Below are 23,790 nucleotides of genomic sequence, written 5' to 3'. Positions count from 1 at the left end.
GTACGTGAGAATTGCAAGAAAAGATGTAGAAGTTGAACATTTAGTGAAAGGTGAGAGTGAAATATTTTTCTTGAAGCTCTAGGGACAGAGTGAACATAGAAGAGCACTAATTTTGGAAAGAATGTTCTTCTTTGTTGAGGCTCATCCTCTTGGCAAAAGAGTTTTTTTTTAGATTTCAGAGCACCAGTAGTCCACATGAGTATGATTTGCTCCACTTAACAGCAGAATTCACACATTATCATTCAAAATTTAAACACACTTGTTTGTCATATCCACAAATGTCTTCCTTTTCACTTCTGTCATCCCGCCAGAGTTCCACCTCCATATATTTATGCTTAATATATGTACTTTCATCTGTCAGTATCAAATATTATTCAGCAAGAGGTAAAGCTGCAATAACCTCAAATTTTGGGTTGAACACCACAGTGTTTTACTAGGCACAGTTCAATTATACACGGTATGCTATTGCTTTCCTATGACCTTTGAACTGACTTACCCAGATAGCATTATGGGGATCAAGAGTTTAATATGGATTCAGAATCGTGGAGAAAATTGGCATTTTTCACATGAACAAAAATTATCAGAGGTGAAAGAAGTGAAAAGTGACTAGGACTGAGTGGAGACTGAACTGGAGATCTTTCGCACTTTATCACTGTCAAAAATTTTACATCTGCTGAACTTCAAAATGTCAAATTATACAAAAACAAGGATTATTCATATAAAATGAAAAATGTAATTTAAAATTATACAAGCAAGCATAACATTTTTGTTAGTTTTCAAAAGACAGCTCTTTAAACACTTAGAAACACTTAGGAGATTTATGCTACGTGACTAAACACGCACACACTTCAAGCAATAAGGGAAGATTTACACTAAACTTTTCACAGACATTAACACTAGTCACACATTATTAAAACACACATACACACACACACACACACACACACACACACACACACACGTATGACAACACAGAAGACAGCAAGCAATTACACAAACAAGCATGCACTGTGGGCCGTACATGTTGTTCTTGTGTCCTGTCACCTGGGAAGAGAAGAATAAGGGTTCCCAATGAAACGCATCATAGCCTGAGGACTCAGGAATCCAGGAATGTGATGATCAGCTAGTGCCCAGCTGCTGATTTCAACTCGCTGTGGCATGTACAGAGAAAACTGAAAAGTAAAACTCTTCACTAAAGTGCTTACAAATCTACATCCATTCAAACAAAAAGTTGTAGAAATTTCTTGAGACATTACATTATCTTACCTGCAAAACAAAATATACTGATTTTAACTGTACAATATGTCCTAACTAACTTGCAATTACAGACTGAGATTTAATCAGTTAAAATAAGCTGGAACATCTTTCATTCATTTGCACTTCAAATGATGATGGTTCTGCACAGACTTTTAAGACAGTGACACTGCACCAGAAATCTGAATAATTTATAAGTCATGCGCAACAGATGGCTGTAAATTACTTGTATATTTTAAACATTGTTTTACGTAAAATCTGATATGGGAGAGATTAGCACACTACACACTATGAAAGGAAGTAAGAAGCAATAGATATACAATAAAATGTGCGCAAAGACACAGGAAGAATAGAAATAACAAGTCATGTGTATAGTATACTGTGGAACATGGTAAATGTGGATGAAAGGAAATGTTATTAGGTATCAAAGTAGGAGAAATATGGTTAAACGAAGAAGAAGAAGAATCCAGTATAATAACTATGACTTAATAACCTAAGAAGAAAGATATGACATAGTATCAGTATTAATATGGTTAGAACATAAGAAAGCAGGTAGCACAAATTTGTAGGTTAGTAAAGGCAAACTTTTACTTTGTTAATCAGCCTGTGGAAACATTCAAACAATGTTTGCACATGAGTGTAGTTCACTGCCTCTCTTGACAACTTCAGGCAAAAACAGTGTAGCCTCACTTGAAGAATTTCTTTGTAATGTCCATTTCAGACAGCACAGAATGTGAAACAACTGCCAGGTGAATAGGGATATAATACCTTCACCATCTTTGGCTTTTGCACATTATGATCTGACATCTTCTGCACAGCCCTCTTTAGTTCAGTGTAACACAGAATTAGTGCAAGCTAACAAAACTTACGGCACTGAATCTATTGACAAGGGAACCTGCCCATCGCACCCCCCTCAGATTTAGTTATAAGTTGGCACAGTGGATAGGCCTTGAAAAACTGAACACATATCAATCGAGAAAATAGGAAGAAGTTGTGTGGAACAGTGAAAAAAATTAGTAAAATATACAAACTGAGTAGTCCATGCACAAGGTATACAACATCAAGGAGATTGAGAGCTCAAGAGTGCTGTGGTCCCGTGGTTAGCGTGAGTAGCTACAAAACGAGAGGTCCTTGGTTCAAGTCTTCCCTCAAGTGAAAATTTTACTTTCTTTATTTTCCCAAAGTTATGATCTGTCCGTTCGTTCACTGACGTCTCTGTTCACTGCAATAAGTTTAGTGTCTGTGTTTTGCGACCGCACCGCAAAACCGTGCGATTAGTAGACGAAATGACGTGCCTCTCCCATGGGAACCGAAAACATTTGATTGCAAGGTCATAGGTCAACCGATTCCTCCACGGGAAAACACATCTGATATATTCTATACGACACTAGTGACGGCATGTGCGTCACATGACAGGAATATGTTGTCGACCCACCTAACTTGTACACTTGGCGAATGGGTAAAAAGAGTCTTCTACCTTGCCCGATTTAGGTTTTCTTGTGGATGTGATAATCACTCCCAAAAAAGTGATGAAAACATAAGAGTTTTTCACATAAACTGAAAACAAAAAATTAAAGTTTTCACTCGAGGGAAGACTTCAACCTAGGACCTCTCGTTCCGTAGCTGCTCTCGCTAACCACGGGACCACGATGCTCCTTGACTCCCAGTGTCCTTGATGTTGCCTATCTTCACATGGACTACTCAGTTTGTATATTTTACTAATTTTTTTCATAGTTCCACACAACTTCTTCCTGTTTTCTCGATTGATCTGTGTTCAGTTTTTCAAGGCCTATCCACTGTGCCAACTTATAACTAAATCTGAGGGGGGTGCGATGGGGAGGTTCCCTTGTGAGTGTAATAACTGGACTACTACATTTCTTTTGTCCTACAAGATAAACAGAGCATGCAAGGAATTATATCTCAATATTCTCTTTTTTTCATAACTCACATAATTTTACTTCTTTAGTTACAGGAGATACTGTAAGTCCAAATTAAAAAGAAACTGCCCCCTAAGTGTTGTTTCTTAAAGAAGTAATAAATATGTTTTATCTACATTATGAAAACATTTCCTTGAGTCTGCATTTGTATCGATGTACATTGCCAAAGGCGTCCTGCTTGTCCCAAAAATAGTCTGTTTAGTACCCACTCTGTTTCTTCTGTGGTTGTCTCACTATAGTAAGGTATACTAATAGAAGGCAATTGCCCTTACAAGACCTGACAATTATTTTGTTTTGATTCTGCAGCCTACACACCTCTGTCAACACAATTATCAGCTACATTAGATGTGGAAAGTCTCGTTAGCCACCTGTATGTGAATTATGAAGACTTTTTATGAATATATGTTGTAGGAAAATTATTGTTCAACGTAAATACTTTAATATTAAAGGAAACCACTCACCGAAAATCAGAAGCATTAAGCTGTTGATACACTCACACACACACACACACACAAAAGAAAGAAAACTTGCTAGTTTCTGGAGTTATCTTTTGACGAGTTAGTGTGAAATATGCAAACAAACACACACACACACACACACACACACACACACACACATATTCATAAACATGCCTACTCTCATATATTGTGCCAGCTAGACAACCTCACCGATACTGTTTTGCAGCATGTGGAGTGGTTGTGGTGTGGGTAGTGTCAGGTGGGAGTGGGAGGGGGAGGCAGGGGGAGATACTGAAGGTGGGTGGCTAGCGGTCTGGAGGGAGGCAGCTAGTTGCTGGCTAGGAATTCAGAGAAGAGAGGTGTGGCAAGTACATGGGCTGCCACAACTGTAGAGGACAGTGCAAAGTGGGACATGATAAAGGTAAGATGGGGACATGAACTGGGAGATGGAAACAGGATGGAAGAAGGGGAAACTGTTGCCTGGAGGGTGCAGGGACAGTGGGTCTCCTAAGACTGAGACCAGGACAATTGAGAGAGCAGAGGATTTCTTGTAAGGATAACTCTGATCTGCATAGTACAGAGAGGCTGGCGGTGGAAGGAACAATCCAGATGACTCAGGTTGTGAAGTAGCCATGGCTAGGTATTCAGGAAGGAAGGTGGCAGGTATGTGAACTGGCATGTCTGTATTGGCTGGTGGGAAGTGGCAAACACTGAAAGCAGTATGGGGTGAGAATTGGAACATCACATCCCAAGCCATCTGGATACTTCACTCTGCCACTAGCTTCTCTGAACTATGCTTATCCTTACAACACATTCTCCACTACTGTAATCACCCTGGTCTCAATCTTGGGTAACCCACTGTCATTGCAGCCTCCATCCAATGGTTTCCAATTCTTCTGTCCCGTCAACCCCTCCTAATTCAGGTCCACACATCGCCTTCAGTGTGTGACACTTTCCACTGACCGCTACAGTCATGCCAGCTCATGTATCTGCCACCCCTCCCTCTACATTCCTAACCAGCAAACCAGCCATCCCCTCCAAGTCACCCACCACCCAGTCCCTAGTCCCTCTCCCACCCCCCTCACCCCTTACCCACCCTATCTAAAACTAGCCCACCACAACCAATCCACCTACCACAAAATAGCATTGGCATGGTTAGTCTAGCTGGCACCATGCAGGAATAGAGGGAAACATTCCACACGGGAAAAATATATTTAAAAACAAAGATGATGTGACTTACCATACGAAAGCGCTGGCAGGTCGATAGAAACACAAACAGACACATACATACACACAAAATTCAAGCTTTCGCAACAAACTGTTGCCTCATCAGGAAAGAGGGAAGGAGAGGGAAAGACGAAAGGAAGTGGGTTTTAAGGGAAAGGGTAAGGAGTCATCCCAATCCCGGGAGCGGAAAGACTTACCTTAGGGGGAAAAAAGGACGGGTATACACTCGCACACACACACACACACACACACACACACACACACACACACACACACACACATATCCATCCACACATATACAGACACAAGCAGACATATATATATAAAAGCAGAAGTTTTGAGTTGTTGACTGGCACACATAAAAGAAAGAATACATGCTAGCTTTTGGAATTGTCCTTTGATGAGCTAGGAGCTAGAGTAAAACACACACACACACACACACACACACACACATATATATATATATATATATATATATATATATATATCTGTGTGTGTGTGTGTGTGTGTGTGTGTGTGTGTGTGTGTGTTTTTTACTCTAGCTCCTAGCTCATCAAAGGACAATTCCAAAAGCTAGCATGTATTCTTTCTTTTACGTGTGCCAGTCAACAACTCAAAACTTCTGCTTTTCAGTGAGTGGTCTTCTTTTTTGTGTATTCATGGTGTCTCAGATCCTTTTGGATCAAATTGAAACAGGTGATAGAAGGTCCAGAACTGATTATATTGATACAGAGAACCAACTAACAGAAATGCATATTTTGTGTGTTATGAGCATACACAGCATACACTGCATAACAACGACAATACTCTTAGTAATTGTTCAAGTGATGACCGCTAGACTAAAAGCATGTATTGCATTGGTGCATGTAGTTCTGCTGCACTCTTGCAAAGATCCCAGGTGTCTGTTGAGCACTGGAACAGGCAACAGGTGATAAACAGTGTACACCTCTGCCCACTAACCAGACACTGTGTGCAGAACTTAGCTCATAGCATGTGAGTCATATGAAGACCACATGCATCACATTGGTGCACACACACCACTATCACTGGTGTCAGTAGTCCATTGCATCAGACAGCTGGTGAACAAGGTGAGGTGTGTTACTGTGTTTGTATGTTCGTCATGAGAGATAGCAGACATACATTTAATGTATGGTGTGGCAGGATGATGTTCCTGTAAAGCAAATAAATGTACAGAGGACACTTTCCCAACAGCTGTTATCCTAACAGGAAGAAGTTTATCTCTGTGGATATCAACTTGCAAGAGACAGTGACATTCACACCACAGAGAGCTGGCCAAAGTCCCCACCAAAGACATATCTGAACATCAGATTTGAGTAGATGGTTTTGGGTCATCTGGCCGATCACCCAGCAATGAACACCTGTCAACTTGCTAGAGAAATGCACACTTCAAGGGATACAGTGTGGAGAGTATTTGTGGAACATGTGTTATATCACTATCATAAAGGGCAGGTGCAAACACAGGGACCAACAGATTTTGAGCCCCGCATTCACTTCTGTCAATGGATTATCCACTGCAGTGCTGCAGTGTCACACTTCATACAGTTTTGATTCGGAGTGTATACAACCCCAGAGATCCAGGAAAAACCTGGGAATTTTGTCATCCAGGAGAAAATTGGGAAAAACCCGGGAATTTTTTAGAATTATGGGAATTTTTTGTTGTTTTAGTTTTCAGTTAAATTTTTGTAATTTTGACTGGTAAGAACCAATACTCTAAAAAAAGATATTACTGTATCCACCTACTGCAGAATAATACTTTAGCATTAAAACATAAAAAAATAAATAAATAAATAAATGAAAATAAAACTTAAATTGCCAAGGAAATGCGCCATATACAATAACACAGTGCTCATGCAAGCGTCTGCCAACAGGAAAATGTGTTAAAGGCTTTCAGAAGACTATGCAATATTTCATAACAACAAATTGCCTCCGATGAGCATGATGTCACAACTGTTTGTATTAGACTCCTTTAATCAGTTATGAGTGGGCTCATGCACACACACAATTGAGTCGCATATGAGTAGTACCTTTGCCTGCTTCTGGTTACAGAAATGTGGCTGTTGGCTGTGTAGCAGCAGTAGCAGCAACCAACCAAACAGTACGCGGAAAAATTTTATTGTTGCGCCCAAGCCACCAGATTCACGTGTGCACAGCAGGCCCGGATCTACTGGGGTGTGGAGACAAACCGGGGTATCTGAACCACGCGGAAATTTCAGGAGGAGGGGGAAAATTCATATTCTTGAAAGAAAAAAACCTTGTTACACAAAGCACCTAGCATCCAGCTCACATCGGTCTATCGATTATTCATATGATTTTTTTAGCACGTTCTAAGTTGATTTCTGAGTGAATTACAAGTTGATTTTTGAATGCGTGGGGAATTCTCCGTCACATCTAGAAATAAACTTTCCTGTAGACAGAACAGGACGGGGCTATATGAGCTGAACAGAATAAAGCCAAACCGGTGAATGCCAACTACTTCTTGTTTATGTGGTTGATTTGGTTTGTGAATGTTCAGCATTGTTTTAATTACTTGTGAAATCCATAGATTCAGACTACCAGAGTGGAAATGAATGACTAACAGGAATAACAGATAAGAAAGATTACAAGTCATCTTCTCAGTGTATCCAAGAAAGTGAAATGTTGACAGAAAAGTTTTGGCGAGATTGCTACACTAGACAGGGCTAGTTGTAGTCCCTGGCTAGCAGCTGCTTAAGTTCCATTCTGGGAGTAGCACAGAAAACACATTGTACAAACATGTAATAACGCCTAACCGGAGAATAATCGCTGAACAACTAAACCGGTGATTGTGGCAGGTTTAGTAAAGTTAACCAGAGAATGGGTTTTGACAGTGGTACAAATAGTTACAGAATTAGTGATGACAAGACTGTTTGTTAGAACAAGGAAGGAGAAGAAATGGGGGCATCACACAAATTATGGAAGAATATGATGATTCCAAATTTATATAAAAATTTCAGTCTACTACTTTTTGGTCTTGTGCATGAGAAACTGGAGCATACGAATGAAATGTGAAACTATTTCCTAATTAAAGCTTTTTGCTTGTAGTAGGCTAAATAGGTATTTCATATTGGTACTTCGTGAATTATATTCTGTCGTATTATAAAAATGATCATTATTCCCAAAACAGTCTCACTTATTTGGTGTGTTCAATTTCTGCAATATTAGAAAGGCCTATTTTGTTTTATCCAGCACACAATGACAAAATAGATGTAATCAGATCAAGAAATCACACCAGACTTGGGTACTATTTGTATTAACAGCTTTTTCAGTATTAGACAATGACATTTCTATATTTCATGTAGCAAAACTTTTGACGAACTTCGACAAGGTAACAGTTCTTTCACAGAAAGAAAACCACGTCATGTAAAGCTGTAGCAAGATTAGAGAGAAAAATAGCTAGGACCTAAGGATTGAAGAAATGTGTACTGTCATACCTGTCTCTTGTCTTTACTGGTTTTAGGTATCCTATATTTAGTTTTATGTCACACAGAAGAGCAAGTTTTTTGCTTATAGGCAATAAAGAGTCCAGATTTTCTGAAGAGTTCTTGTTCTCCTGGTTGCAACCAATCCTATCTAGTATTAATTGCAAGGTTTGTGTCTTACATTTCCTTGAAGATATATGTTGTATGTATCAGACTCTTCAGAAAGATGTGTGCTACAAAGTGAACTTATTTTTGAAAAGTCTTTTAATGTTCTGATGCGCAGAGCAATCTGAGTCATAGTGGGATGGGGGTAGTCTCCATGTGACCCGTGTTTACATTTAGCAATTTTTCTGTTTCCTCTTCGTTTACTGCTCTCATGTCAAATGAAAACAAGACGGATTTCTGTGGCTGGGAGATACCAAGTGAATTAAAATACATTTACATAATTATGGAATGCTAAAGTATGTTACTAGTTTCAGATTTTATTTTATTTCCACCTTTCAGACAGTCAAGCATTAATCGCCTTGCAGAACAATAAAGTTATTTTTGTCGGTTTGCTAAAGAAATTTGGCTTTTATTAAGCTTTCCTGCTTAGGCAGTCAATTTATTTGAAACAAAGTGTTTTACTCCACACTATTGGCTAGTTTCAACTGTTCTCCGCATTCCAAGTGCATGTTTTCATCTTCTATCACGTATGGCATTATGCCATAATAAAGAACCAAACATGAAATAATACAGTACTGGTATTCCTGGAAAATTTACGGCCCAAAAACCACATCGAAAAGCTTCATATCAGGTCGAGGCCTACGTCATTGGGAATCTGGACATATGAATGTGCACTGTAAGGTGAACTATGCATTTTAGTATGGTTCATGAAATCCTGACACTCTTTGAGTATCCTATAATGTCTTGTTTCTTTTATGACATGATGTAAGATCTTTTAATACGGGCTTCCTACGTCACCGTTGCTGCGCAAGCATGGTGACGCCTCTTATCTGGTGCTCTCTGGCAACTGCTGAAATGAATCTATTTATAACAGGTCGCAGGAAAATATTGCAAATTGTTGTTCAAGAAGCATTATTTTCAAAGTAAACTTCCTTTTATGCAAGATGAACTATGTGAGAGAATGTACAATAAATTTCTTAAATCAGACAGCGTTTGCTCTCTTTTAAAAATCAACTCTTTGATGACGAGCCATTTAGAAGAATTTCAAGCCCAGAAGATCAGAGATTTATGTCGGTATTAAAAATTTTACTGGTTTATTTGTGTGATGTATCTTAAAATGTAACATGCACTAAACAGATCAACACTATATGTGAAAGCTTAGCTTCTCTTGTCGCTTATTAATCTTCAAGACAAATGTTATATGCAAAAGCTTTGCTTTTCTTGTAGCAACACTATGTATATTAATTTAAACCATTATATATAAAAAACAAAGATGAGGTGACTTACCGAACAAAAGCGCTGGCAGGTCGATAGACACACAAACAAACACAAACATACACACAAAATTCAAGCTTTCGCAACAAACTGTTGCCTCATCAGGAAAGAGGGAAGGAGAGGGGAAGACGAAAGGAAGTGGGTTTTAAGGGAGAGGGTAAGGAGTCATTCCAATCCCGGGAGCGGAAAGACTTACCTTAGGGGGAAAAAAGGACAGGTATACACTCGCACACACGCACATATCCATCCACACATACAGACACAAGCAGACATATTTAAAGACAAAGAGTTTTGGCAGAGATGTCAGTCGAGGCAGAAGTGTAGAGGCAAAGAAGTTGTTGAAAGACAGGTGAGGTATGAGTGGCGGCAACTTGAAATTAGCGGAGATTGAGGCCTGGCGGATGACGAGAAGAGAGGATATACTGAAGGGCAAGTTCCCATCTCCGGAGTTCGGATAGGTTGGTGTTGGTGGGAAGTATCCAGATAACCCGGACGGTGTAACACTGTGCCAAGATGTGCTGGCTGTGCGCCAAGGCATGTTTAGCCACAGGGTGATCCTCATTACCAACAAACACTGTCTGCCTGTGTCCATTCATGCGAATGGACAGTTTGTTGCTGGTCATTCCCACATAGAATGCATCACAGTGTAGGCAGGTCAGTTGGTAAATCACATGGGTGCTTTCACACGTGGCTCTGCCTCTGATCGTGTACACCTTCCGGGTTACAGGACTGGAGTAGGTGGTGGTGGGAGGGTGCATGGGACAGGTTTTGCATCGGGGGCGGTTACAAGGATAGGAGCCAGAGGGTAGGGAAGGTGGTTTGGGGATTTCATAGGGATGAACTAACAGGTTACGAAGGTTAGGTGGACGGCGGAAAGACACTCTTGGCGGAGTGGGGAGGATTTCATGAAGGATGGATCTCATTTCAGGGCAGGATTTGAGGAAGTCGTATCCCTGCTGGAGAGCCACATTCAGAGTCTGGTCCAGTCCCGGAAAGTATCCTGTCACAAGTGGGGCACTTTTGTGGTTCTTCTGTGGGGGATTCTGGGTTTGAGGGGACGAGGAAGTGGCTCTGGTTATTTGCTTCTGTACCAGGTCGGGAGGGTAGTTGCGGGATGCGAAAGCTGTTTTCAGGTTGTTGGTGTAATGATTCAGGGATTCCGGACTGGAGCAGATTCGTTTGCCACGAAGTCCTAGGCTGTAGGGAAGGGACCGTTTGATGTGGAATGGGTGGCAGCTGTCATAATGGAGGTACTGTTGCTTGTTGGTGGGTTTGATGTGGACGGACGTGTGAAGTTGACCATTGGACAGGTGGAGGTCAACGTCAAGGAAAGTGGCATGGCATTTGGAGTAGGACCAGGTGAAACTGATGGAACCAAAGGAGTTGAGGTTGGAGAGGAAATTCTGGAGTTCTTCTTCACTGTGAGTCCAGATCATGAAGATGTCATCAATAAATCTGTACCAAACTTTGGGTTGGCAGACTTGGGTAACCAAGAAGGCTTCCTCTAAGCGACCCATGAATAGGTTGGCGTACGAGGGGGCCATCCTGGTGCCCATGGCTGTTCCCTTTAATTGTTGGTATGTCTGGCTCTCAAAAGTGAAGAAGTTGTGGGTCAGGATGAAGCTGGCTAAGGTGATGAGGAAAGAGGTTTTAGGTAGGGTGGCAGGTGATCGGCGTGAAAGGAAATGCTCCATCGCAGCGAGGCCCTGGACGTGCGGAATATTTGTGTATAAGGACGTGGCATCAATGGTTACAAGGATGGTTTCCGGGGGTAACAGATTGGGTAAGGATTCCAGGCGTTCAAGGAAGTGGTTGGTGTCCTTGATGAAGGATGGGAGACTGCATGTAATGGGTTGAAGGTGTTGATCTACGTAGGCAGAGATACGCTCTGTGGGGGCTTGGTAACCAGCTACAATGGGGCGGCCGGGATGATTGGGTTTGTGGATTTTAGGAAGAAGGTAGAAGGTAGGGGTGCGGGGTGTCGGTGGGGTCAGGAGGTTGATGGAGTCAGGTGAAAGGTTTTGCAGGGGGCCTAAGGTTCTGAGGATTCCTTGAAGCTCCGCCTGGACATCGGGAATGGGGTTACCTTGGCAAACTTTGTATGTGGTGTTGTCTGAAAGCTGACGCAGTCCCTCAGCCACATACTCCCGACGATCAAGTACCACGGTTGTGGAACCCTTGTCCGCCGGAAGAATGACGATGGACCGGTCAGCCTTCAGATCACGGATCCACATCAAACGGTCCCTTCCCTACAGCCTAGGACTTCGTGGCAAACGAATCTGCTCCAGTCCGGAATCCCTGAATCATTACACCAACAACCTGAAAACAGCTTTCGCATCCCGCAACTACCCTCCCGACCTGGTACAGAAGCAAATAACCAGAGCCACTTCCTCGTCCCCTCAAACCCAGAATCCCCCACAGAAGAACCACAAAAGTGCCCCACTTGTGACAGGATACTTTCCGGGACTGGACCAGACTCTGAATGTGGCTCTCCAGCAGGGATACGACTTCCTCAAATCCTGCCCTGAAATGAGATCCATCCTTCATGAAATCCTCCCCACTCCGCCAAGAGTGTCTTTCCGCCGTCCACCTAACCTTCGTAACCTGTTAGTTCATCCCTATGAAATCCCCAAACCACCTTCCCTACCCTCTGGCTCCTATCCTTGTAACCGCCCCCGATGCAAAACCTGTCCCATGCACCCTCCCACCACCACCTACTCCAGTCCTGTAACCCGGAAGGTGTACACGATCAGAGGCAGAGCCACGTGTGAAAGCACCCATGTGATTTACCAACTGACCTGCCTACACTGTGATGCATTCTATGTGGGAATGACCAGCAACAAACTGTCCATTCGCATGAATGGACACAGGCAGACAGTGTTTGTTGGTAATGAGGATCACCCTGTGGCTAAACATGCCTTGGCGCACAGCCAGCACATCTTGGCACAGTGTTACACCGTCCGGGTTATCTGGATACTTCCCACCAACACCAACCTATCCGAACTCCGGAGATGGGAACTTGCCCTTCAGTATATCCTCTCTTCTCGTCATCCGCCAGGCCTCAATCTCCGCTAATTTCAAGTTGCCGCCACTCATACCTCACCTGTCTTTCAACAACTTCTTTGCCTCTACACTTCTGCCTCGACTGACATCTCTGCCAAAACTCTTTGTCTTTAAATATGTCTGCTTGTGTCTGTATGTGTGGATGGATATGTGCGTGTGTGCGAGTGTATACCTGTCCTTTTTTCCCCCTAAGGTAAGTCTTTCCGCTCCCGGGATTGGAATGACTCCTTACCCTCTCCCTTAAAACCCACTTCCTTTCGTCTTCCCCTCTCCTTCCCTCTTTCCTGATGAGGCAACAGTTTGTTGCGAAAGCTTGAATTTTGTGTGTATGTTTGTGTTTGTTTGTGTGTCTATCGACCTGCCAGCGCTTTTGTTCGGTAAGTCACCTCATCTTTGTTTTTTATATATAATTTTTCCCACGTGGAATGTTTCCTTCCATTATATTGATATCATTCAATTTAAACCATTAACTTTTCCTGTTGGTGGAATTAGATTTATACTTTCGTAATATGAAAATATGCAGTGTACATGTTGGTGCACATCAAAGACCTTTCCAAAACGTGTTTTCCCCCCCTGAGTTTCGTTTTCTAAAGCGCCGGGAAATTCTACGTTGCTGTATAAAATCATATCCATTCAAAGGATAAGTTTTACAATTCCAAGGGAAAGTATACTGTCAAAAAAATGGTTCAAATGGCTCTGAGCACTATGGGACTTAACGTCTGAGGTCATCAGTCCCCTAGAACTTAGAACTACTTAAACATAACTAACCTAAGGACAACACACACACACCCATGCCCGAGGCAGTATTCGAACCTGTGACCGTAGCAGTTGTGCCGTTCCAGACTGAAGCGCCTAGAACCTCTCGGCCACACCCGCCGGCAAAATATACTGTCACTTAACATGGAAAAAGTGTATTTTCACCAGAGAGAAAATGTTTTTTTAACCAGGAGATCCGGGAAAAATCCGGGAAATTTTTTTCCTTGTCCGCGTATACACTCTGTTATTGTTCACGGATGAGGCCTCATTCAACCATGATGGTGTTTTCAACACCTGCAACAGCCATGTCTGGAGTGGGGACAATCTCCACGCTACCCACACTGGTGGCCACCAGTAGTAATCTCTGTCATTGTAAGGATGGGCACTGTCCAAGATCAACTAAGAGAAACTTATTTGCTGCTTCCCCATTTGACTGTTCCACATTATATAGTGTTCCTGTGAGATGTACTGCCACAATTCTTGAAGATTGTATTCCTTGCAGTCTTCTAAAGGATGTAGTTTCAACATAATAGTGCACCAGCCCATTTCAATGTTGATGTCTGCAAGCACCTTGACATGTACCCTCATTGTTGGGTTGAAGGGAAGGTCCTGTCCCATGGCCAGCACAATCACCAGATCTCACACATCTGGACTTTTTCCTTTGGTGTTACATCAAGATGTTGGAGTACGAAATTTCTGTAGAAATGGATGAAGACCTTTGCCCTGGTCCAAGCTGCCTGTCTCCTGGTACAACAGACATGAGGGATCTTCGAGAGAATGCGGAGTACTTCATGCACCTTTGCCATGCCTGCATTGATACTGGCAGTCCCATTTGAACAATTACTAGGAATTATGTTGTTGTTATGCAGTTTATGCTGTGTATGTCTGTACCACAATGAATTTTCATTTCTGATCATTTGTTCCATATCTCAATATAACTGATTGTCAACCACTATCATCTGTTCAATTTGACCCAAAAGATTTGAGACACCCTGTATTTATTGTATAGTGTCTATGTATCAGATTTCTGGATCAGAGATGACGAAATAACTCTAAAATAGCCTAGAAAAGTGTGCAAAACTACCTAACAATCACATACGAGCTAGATATTATACTATACCAATGATCATCAATCCACCATATGGATTTTCTGGTTCAACTTCCTGTTGCACAAGCTGGTGTGCCATGCAAGGGGGCGGCCGATAACGGAGATGTATCAAGAATTACTATTTCCGAATATGTAAGTACCAGTAACAGCTCTCCCCCCCCTTCCCCCCCCCCCCATCCCCCCAACAGTTCCTTAAGAATCAAACTCTCATGTATAAAACAGCATTGATGATCTGATTACTTCAAAGATGAGTTAATTTGTTAAATATCTGCTGTTAAGAATGTAAAACCTTTATGGTTGAAGAAACAAAAGCCAAATCTTGTTGGTGTCTTCAGTGGTATACGTATTACTGTCTGCAAAATGGGCAGTGAATAGAGTTAGTAGTAAAGAAATAATGCTTGATGCTTAAGTTCTACTGCATGAACAATGAGCATTTAGTAACTGATAAAATGGTATCCTTTCATTATGTTGTGGGGCTGTAACCCAGAAAAAGCTTAGAAAAGATCTGGAATTATGTGTAAAGTTTGCTGGAATACTGGATAAATATAATGCTGTTAATTTGGGTGCCATGAGTTATGCTGCCTCAAGACAGGTACACAGATTCTGACTTCAATACCTGACTTAATGTGTTAACCTGCAATGCAAGATTATACCTCTTAATGAGAAGATTATGGCAGCATTTAAAATTTTTCAATTTCATCAATAATTATATGAAATACCAAAAATCACATTTTTGTGCCCCTGGAAATGATGATCTTCCGGCTATTCAGTAATACTGATTGCAAATAGGAGAAATAAAATAACTAACCTGTCATTCATTGTGAACAGGAAGAAAATTAAGAAATGAAAAGCTAATTGACATGATTTTCTGGGGTGAGATTGGATGATTGAGAAGCACTGTTACTGAGTGAGTCTCACACAAGGCAATGATTTTTTGAAAGACTACAATTGAGAACACTAACAGGAATGGTCATGGTGGACTCACCACACAAACATGCAGATCATGAGTCTGTGAGAGCTACAGCTGTGTAACCCATTAATGTGAAAGCTAGCAAACTCTTGCTGGAAATAAAGTAATGAAGTATTGTGAGATAGACAGTGTGACAGTGTGAGGTTGGGGATGTAGAAGATAAAAGGACACAGGAAAATAAATGAGAAACTATCTTATAAAATACGTATGCTACTTTTTTCATTACATCTTCTATATCTTTATAACTGAAATGTTGTCAGTGGAGCAGGAAGAACTGTCAGGAAGGCACATCTTCAATTTGCTTGTCAGACATTTTCCTTGTTTGGGGAAACAAAATTTAATGAAAGGTAATTACAGTTTTTGTCAGCAAGTTCTGCAATTGTGAATCTAACATTTGGCTAATGGAGCTTTATTTGCATAATATTTGATTGAAGAATATCTGTAGTTTAAAGACACAGTCCTTAACAGAATGAGATATCCTTTCTTTCAGGAGTGTTAGTTCTGCTATGTTCGCAGGAGAGCTGTAAGGTTTGGAAGGTAGGAGACGAGATACTGGCAGAAGTAAAGCTGTGAGGATGGGTTGTGAGTCAATCTTGGGTAGCTCAGATGTTAGAGCACTTGCCCGTGGAAGGCAAAGGTCCCGAGTTCGAGTCTCAGTCCAGCACACAGTTTTAATCTGCCAGGAAGTTTCACAGTCCTTAACACTTTTGCTTCTGTGGGCACACATACACATCCTGCTGTGCCATTTCCCTGGTGTTGTGGATGCGTATATGCACTCTTCTTGGTTTTTCTTGCAGTGCTATAGTTGTTTGAATGTGTCCCAAGCTGCTGATCTCTCACTGTTGTGGATGACATACTTCTCAATCTCCATGAATAAAATGTTTTTAAAGTATTTATCATACAATATATGTGGCGCACTGCATTCCATCATTTGTAGAAAACCTCACTTCAGTATCTTGAACCTTTTACAAGTTTTGTTATGACCATATGATTCATAATGCGCAAGGCCCTGGATGGGCACATGGTGCACAATCGTCCTTTGTATATAAAACCTAGTCACTCATGAACAAAATGAAATATCCTTCTGCTCTCAATTTTAAATAAAATTTTGATATCTTATCTACATTCCAGTCACTGCAATTTATGGGTTGAAATCAAGTGTATGCAAAGTTTACACAATGCGTTCTTACATTTGAGAACTCTTTAAAATTTTGTGGAATATTAATTTGATACAGCACAATAAGTTTGATAGATAAGAAAAAGAAATTCAGTTTTTTATTGAGTGAAGACATCAGACTGTAATATGTACAAAAATCAATTTTTTTCACCTAATAGCTTTCAAAAAATCTGATGATAAGTGTTTCATATCAGCCAGAATGTTGTTTCTCAGCACAGGCACCAGCATGTGGCTTGCAGTACAGCCATAACAAAAGCAACCTCAGCATAGGACACAAGGAGTTCATCTATTGCAGCGAAAGGTTTAAATGAAGTTTCCTATCCAATGGTGATAAGATATTACAAAGAAAATAATAACTGGGGACTATACTGTATTATTAAGTCAGGCATAACTAAACTGGACATGGACAGTGGCTGCTAGAGTTAGAAGCTTTGGAAGTACACTCCTCCAGTCAGAGTTCTCAACAACTGAGCACTGTCCACTATAAAAGATAGTTCACTTGCAGTATTCAAGAAACGATCTGTTCATTTGCAGTGTGGAATTGGGCCCTGCTCACAGCCTGTGTGACTATCACCAGGCACAGCAAACAACACCACATTTATGTACACTGGCAATCATCTCCCTGTTTGACAGAGCCTTAACCAAGTGGCAGCTAACAGCCTTTATTTAAAAGCTATACTGACATGTAACAAACATTATTTGACAAGTAATTTTAATGAAGATCTTAAGGAAATGCTTATAGAATAGTTCTGGGGAAATAATTTTTTGGTATGGACAGGTGAGTAATAATTTAAAATACTTGTAAAAAGTAAGCATTTACTCTACAGCCCACTATGATTTATTATTGCTTCTCCTGTGGTGATGTTAGTTATAATAGCTGCCTAACAAGTAAAACAGCATTAACTATTGCTTAGTGTGATATTCTATTACTTTTCATTAACTAACAATAAATTCCATTTTACTCGTTAAGCAGCTGTTAACTTTCCAATGCACATGGGAAAGTCATCTGCAGAAAGTACGTTTAAGTTGAAGGCAAAAATTCCTATTCCAGTTTTTTTGTCTGGCCAGCAGTTTAATCAATAATTAATGTCAAAGTTTGCTATTTATACAAATGGCCTCCAGAAATGGCCCTTTCCAGAACAGGCAGCTACAGATGAATGACAGAACAAGCACCTACACAGTTCTTGTTGAAAATACGTGGCAATACATAGGAAGAAAAGCATACCATAATTGCTCTGTGACATGCACCAAGTAGTTCTGCAGGTACTTGGAGGAAGTACTGCGATAACCATCATTCTATGAGATATAATAAGTTTTTGTGACACCTACTAAATTTAGTTCTTGTCTGAAGCTACATCTCATAACTGACCAACTCATTTATACAGGGTGTTACAAAAAGGTACGGCCAAACTTTTAGGAAACATTCCTCACGCACAAAGAAAGAAAATATGTTACGTGGACATGTGTCCAGAAATGCTTACTTTCCATGTTAGAGCTCATTTTATTACTTCTCTTCAAATCACATTCATCATGGAATGGAAACACACAACAACAGAACGTACCAGCGTGACTTCAAACACTTTGTTCCAGGAAATGTCCAAAATGTCCTCCGCTAGCGAGGATACATGCATCCATCTTCCATCACATGGAATTCCTGATGCACTGATGCAGCCCTGGAGAATGGTGTATTGCATCACAGCCGTCCACAATGCGAGCACGAAGAGTCTCTACATTTGGTACCGGGGTTGCGTAGACAAGAGCTTTCAAATGCCCCCATAAATGAAAGTCAAGAGGGTTGAGGTCAGGAGAGCGTGGAGGCCATGGAATTGGTCCGCCTCTACCAATCCATTGGTCACTGAATCTGTTGCTGAGAAGCGTACGAACACTTCGACTGATATGCGCAGGAGCTCCATCGTGCATGAACCACATGTTGTGTCGTAGTTGTAAAGGCACATGTTCTAGCAGCACAGGTAGAGTATCCCGTATGAAATCATGATAACGTGCTCCATTGAGCATAGGTGGAAGAACATGGGGACCAATCAAGACATCACCAACAATGCCTGCCCAAATGTTCACAGAAAATCTGTGTTGATGACGTGATTGCACAATTGCGTGCGGATTCTCGTCAGCCCACACATGTTGATTGTGAAAATTTACAATTTGATCACATTGGACTGAAGCCTCATCCGTAAAGAGAGCATTTGCACTGAAATGAGGATTGACACATTGTTGGATGAACTATTCACAGAAATGTACCCGTGGAGGCCAATCAGCTGCTGATAGTGCCTGCACATGCTGTACATGGTACGGAAACAACTGGTTCTCCCGTAGCACTCTCTATACAGTGACGTGGCCAATGTTACCTTGTACAGCAGCAACTTCTCTGACACTGACATTAGGGTTATCGTCAACTGCACGAAGAATTGCCTCGTCCATTGCAGGTGTCTTCGTCATTCTAGGTCTTCCACAGTCGCGAGTCATAGGCTGGAATGTTCCGTGCTCCCTAAGACGCTGATCAATTGCTTCGAACGTCTTCCTGTCGGGACACCGTTCTGGAAATCTGTCTTGATACAAATGTACCGTGCCATGGCTATTGCCCCATGCTAATCCATACATCAAATGGGCATCTGCCAACTCCGCATTTGTAAACATCGCACTGACTGCAAAACCATGTTCGTGATGAACACTAACCTGTTGATGCTACGTACTGATGTGCTTGATGCTAGTACTGTAGAGCAATGAGTCGCATGTCAACACAAGCACCGAAGTCAACACTACCTTCCTTCAATTGGGCCAACTGGCAGTGAATCGAGGAAGTACAGTACATACTGACGAAACTAAAACGAGCTCTAACATGGAAATTAAACGTTTCCAGACACATGTCCACATAACATCTTTTCTTTATTTGTGTGTGAGGAATGTTTCCTGAAAGTTTGGCCGTACCTTTTTGTAACGCCCTGTATTATAAATGCCAATTTCAGATTTTTGCTCATTGATTTATCACTAGTTATGACTCTCTTTTGCTTGGTTTGAAACTGAAACTTTTGTTCACTTGGAGAGTAACATGCTATGTTTGGCAAAGTATATCAATGAATTCTGTATAATAATCATTTCATGTATTAATTAGCTAGTTCTACTATGTTCGTCTAACTTTACAACAGAAAAGCAGCAATAGCTCAGTAAAAAGTACACACACACACACACACACACACACACACACACACACACACACCCCTCTACCTCTCTGCGTGTCTGTCTATATATGGCTATGGGTATGAAGCTATGAAAGCTTGCACAATTCCATAACATTTACATGTGTTTTCTCCTGTCATCAAGGGTTAGTAGATTTTTTTATCTATCCTAGAATATTAAGAAGTTCTACATTATATCAAAGAGCACAAAAATGATTATTATAGTGTCCATGCAACCAGTGAAATGTACATAACAATGTAGCACACCAAATTAGTCCAAATGTCAACATTACCTACAGGTTTCATTTGCAACTTCAGTTTAGCTAACTCTACCAAATTTAGTATAAAAGTTCTGGTAGAATGTAAATACTTTAGTAATAACATAGACCAATCACTGAACAGCAGAAGCATTGATTCAATGACAGGCACAGACAAAAAGAGAGAAAACTTTCTAGCTTTTGGTGTCATCCTTTCTTGAGTTAGGGTACAAATACACACAGAAAATGTGCCGCCAGTTGGCGCCATGTAGGGGCAGAGGTGGGTGTATGCATGTGAATGTATATGTATACGTACATGTATTGTGTGTGTGTGTGTGTGTGTGTGTGTGTTTTCTGTGTGTATTTGTACTCTAGCTTGAAAAAATGATTACTCAATGCTTCTGCTTTTCAGTGAGTGGTTTCCTTTAGTCCTAAAGTATCTACCAAATTTAATAAGTGCTGAAGCAACAAAATTTTTATCGCAATTCTGGTATTATAGGAATGTCTATTGTCTTACTGCAGAGAGATGGCCTTCTAATCCCAAGACCAAGGGGATTGTAACAAAGAAACCATCCTGAACACCCAAGCAGTCATGAGGTGTTTCTGGGGATCATACAAAATTGATTGAAACTGTCATTGGCACAAACTTACTCTTGAATTTCATCATTTGCAGTTCCACTGGTCCCAATTCACCAGTTACAGTCATAATCACTTCACCATTTTGTGGGAAACTCACAATAAAAGCACAGTCTGTCATCATTCATGATAATGTTTTGGACAAAAGAATTGGCTCCTTTTGCCATTTGAATGAAGATGTAGCAAATATTCAAAAGTTTTTTGTTTTTCAGGAACTGAAACAGTACTGTATGAATTTCACTAACACCTTTTTCCATCAGTAAACCTTTTTCGAGTGAACAGAGTTTTCAAAATATGAGTACCTAAAAACATTTTTATGCAACTGAAATTATGATAATTGATCACCAATTCTTTTGAAATTTGCTTTTATAAAAAGCATATTCTAATGATTCAGTTTTTCATAACTTTCAAATGACTCATTTTCTTTTTTGAATCTTTGTTCCATCAAATGCTTTTCGTAGAAAACACTTTTTAACGAGACAGGAACCAATAGGCAGTTTGAAAACACTTTTTACTTCAACTCACGCACTTCTTCTGTAGCTGCTTAATATATCTTAAAATTGGATTTCTTGATTACTACCAATTCCTTTCCTACTCCGTAACATAGAAAGTAATCAGATTTCACATTGTGATAACAAAAATGGTTGATCTATATGGGAGAAAAATTAGACTCTTTGCAAAAATAACTAAGCTAGAATGAACTGCACAGGTGAGATTATTACATTCCCTGAGTGGTGTAACTTTAAGGAACAGAGCAAGAAAGAAAACTTTAGAAAACAACAGCATGTAGAAGAAACTGTACATCATGCGCAAATGTGTCAGTCTAAATGGCATTGTCAACTTATTACCCAGAGAAAAGGTTGGCATGTAAAACACTCCAATATCAACACTGAGAATGGTAAGTTTAGGAATAGTATATTGTTGATGGATTGAACAGTTTGTGTCACTGCATAATGAAAGATGCTGAGGGAACTGATGACAAACAGAGCAACAAACTTTTGTATTAACTCAGTGACTCATATAGTTACAGTTGTAGGTAACAACAACATAATTCCTTAACTGTCTAACAAATAATGCAGCCTGTATTCTCAGGAAAAGAAAAAAAATCAGATGATCTCCTTAATTTCTGAGTAGGGCATATATATGTCCTATCTGTTATTCACATTAAAAAAACTGTACAGCACACTCAAACTTCGAGCAATTTGGCAACCCACATTCACTGTCAAAGAACAAATACTGATTATCTCAGACCATGTTAAATATTGTCATTAAATCCAAAAGTAATATGCTACAGAAATTACAAGATTAATAAAACTGAAATAGGGTGAAACATAGGTAGTTTACCTTTGTGGCACAAACAAAGCAAGTTGTCACCACTTTAGAAATGCAGTCCATAAGACTTTTTGTTTCTTGGATAACATTATCAACCTTTGTGAACGTAGCAGCTTTGCCCACAGTTGGGTTTTTCACCGTGAACTGAAGCTGCTGCACATAGGTTGGTACCTTGTCTAAATTTTCAAGTAGTTCCTTCTTATGAGGACCACCTGGAACCTAAGCAGAAAAAAGTACACATAAGTATTTCAGGCCGCATAAAACTTGGCACTTTAGGTGTTTCTGGAATGTAATGATAAAAGACAGACCTTAAACAACAAAGCACTCTTCAAAAATACACAGATCATCACTAATTCTTGGATATCAGTTGCAGTGACACTACTTTAGGATCTTATGACACATATGGTGCACACAGGGGTGATACTAGATAGGCACAGTGATTTCTAACATGCTCTAAATGAATCATCTTTATAGCTCAATGTATTTATGTGCTGTAGATTCAGTGAATCACATACTATGGAATCATCACTGCATTTGTTGGCCACGTATGAAGGCATCATATTATTTCGTATGTGAAATATCAGAAACGATTTTCAATTATTGTCTTGTAAATGCTGAGAGTTTTCTTGCCCAGCATTTTACTCAGTACTGCTATGGCATTTTGAAGGACAGATTATATTCATATCATGTTTATTACCATGTAGGATTATTAATTTATACATTGAATTAACTAACAATCCCAAATTCTGTTACATTCACCCCTCAAAATTGTGTATTAAACTTTTAGCAGAGTTTCTGTATGAAAAACAATTATTATAATCAATAAATACACATAAGTGGGCTAATTTATTAGTTATGATTTAATATTGCAATAATTAACTATTTTAATTAAAGCAACTGTGGGTTCTTGATAAAACATTGTGAATTAGCTAAACAAACATTGTTTTTTGCCTTGTTTCACAATTTTGTTATTAATGTTACTTATGCTATTTGATGTTTTCCCTAAAACAGGTAATCTGCACCATTTCTTTTCCAGTTTGTCTCTGTTTTTCATTGGGGACAGTAGAAACCTGGCTTGCTTCTTCATCTTTTTACCTAAAATTTTATCAGTGATGTTGGGGCTAAATTCACTATTTGTGGCTACTGTTTTTACTGTGTTAAGTTTCTGGTCAAAGTCTTCTTGGGACATAGGGATAGAAGTGGATCATATGGTGGATTGCTGCATGTTTGCAAGTTGTAGGATGATGGGGGGGAAGCCAGGATGAATGTGTGAGTGAAACAGTCTTTTCGGTAAATTTTAAATATTTATGGTTACTGTCTTTAAGCTAATGTCCAGGAAATTTATGCTCCCCCCCCCCCCCCCCCAACACCATGCTTGTGGAACAAGGCAAAAACAATGTTTGTTTAGTTAATTAACTATTTAAGAAATACATCTAGAAAATGATACTGAACCTAGGAATAGTGAAGGGAGGTTTATCTTTGGACATAGAAAAGACTTCAGTGCCCTCTACTCTGTCTTAGAATGC

The 23,790-nt window shown here is 40.2% G+C and overlaps 1 protein-coding gene across 1 annotated transcript in view; it reads right to left on the bottom strand.

Moving 5' to 3' along the window:
- The window catches only part of LOC126484111 (alpha-catulin), a 395,942-nt gene that overhangs the window by 1,725 nt on the left and 370,427 nt on the right, over positions 1-23,790 (bottom strand). Inside the window, exon 10 of the mRNA XM_050107489.1 lies at positions 22,277-22,483. Coding sequence (XP_049963446.1) covers positions 22,277-22,483 — 207 coding nt within the window. The remainder of the gene's footprint in view (positions 1-22,276; positions 22,484-23,790) is intronic.

The sequence above is a fragment of the Schistocerca serialis genome, chromosome 6 (genome assembly GCF_023864345.2).
Source record: "Schistocerca serialis cubense isolate TAMUIC-IGC-003099 chromosome 6, iqSchSeri2.2, whole genome shotgun sequence".
NCBI classification, from domain to species: Eukaryota; Metazoa; Arthropoda; class Insecta; order Orthoptera; family Acrididae; genus Schistocerca; species Schistocerca serialis.
The sequence above is the reverse complement of the archived record's forward strand: the minus strand, read 5'-3'. Positions and strand labels throughout refer to the sequence as shown.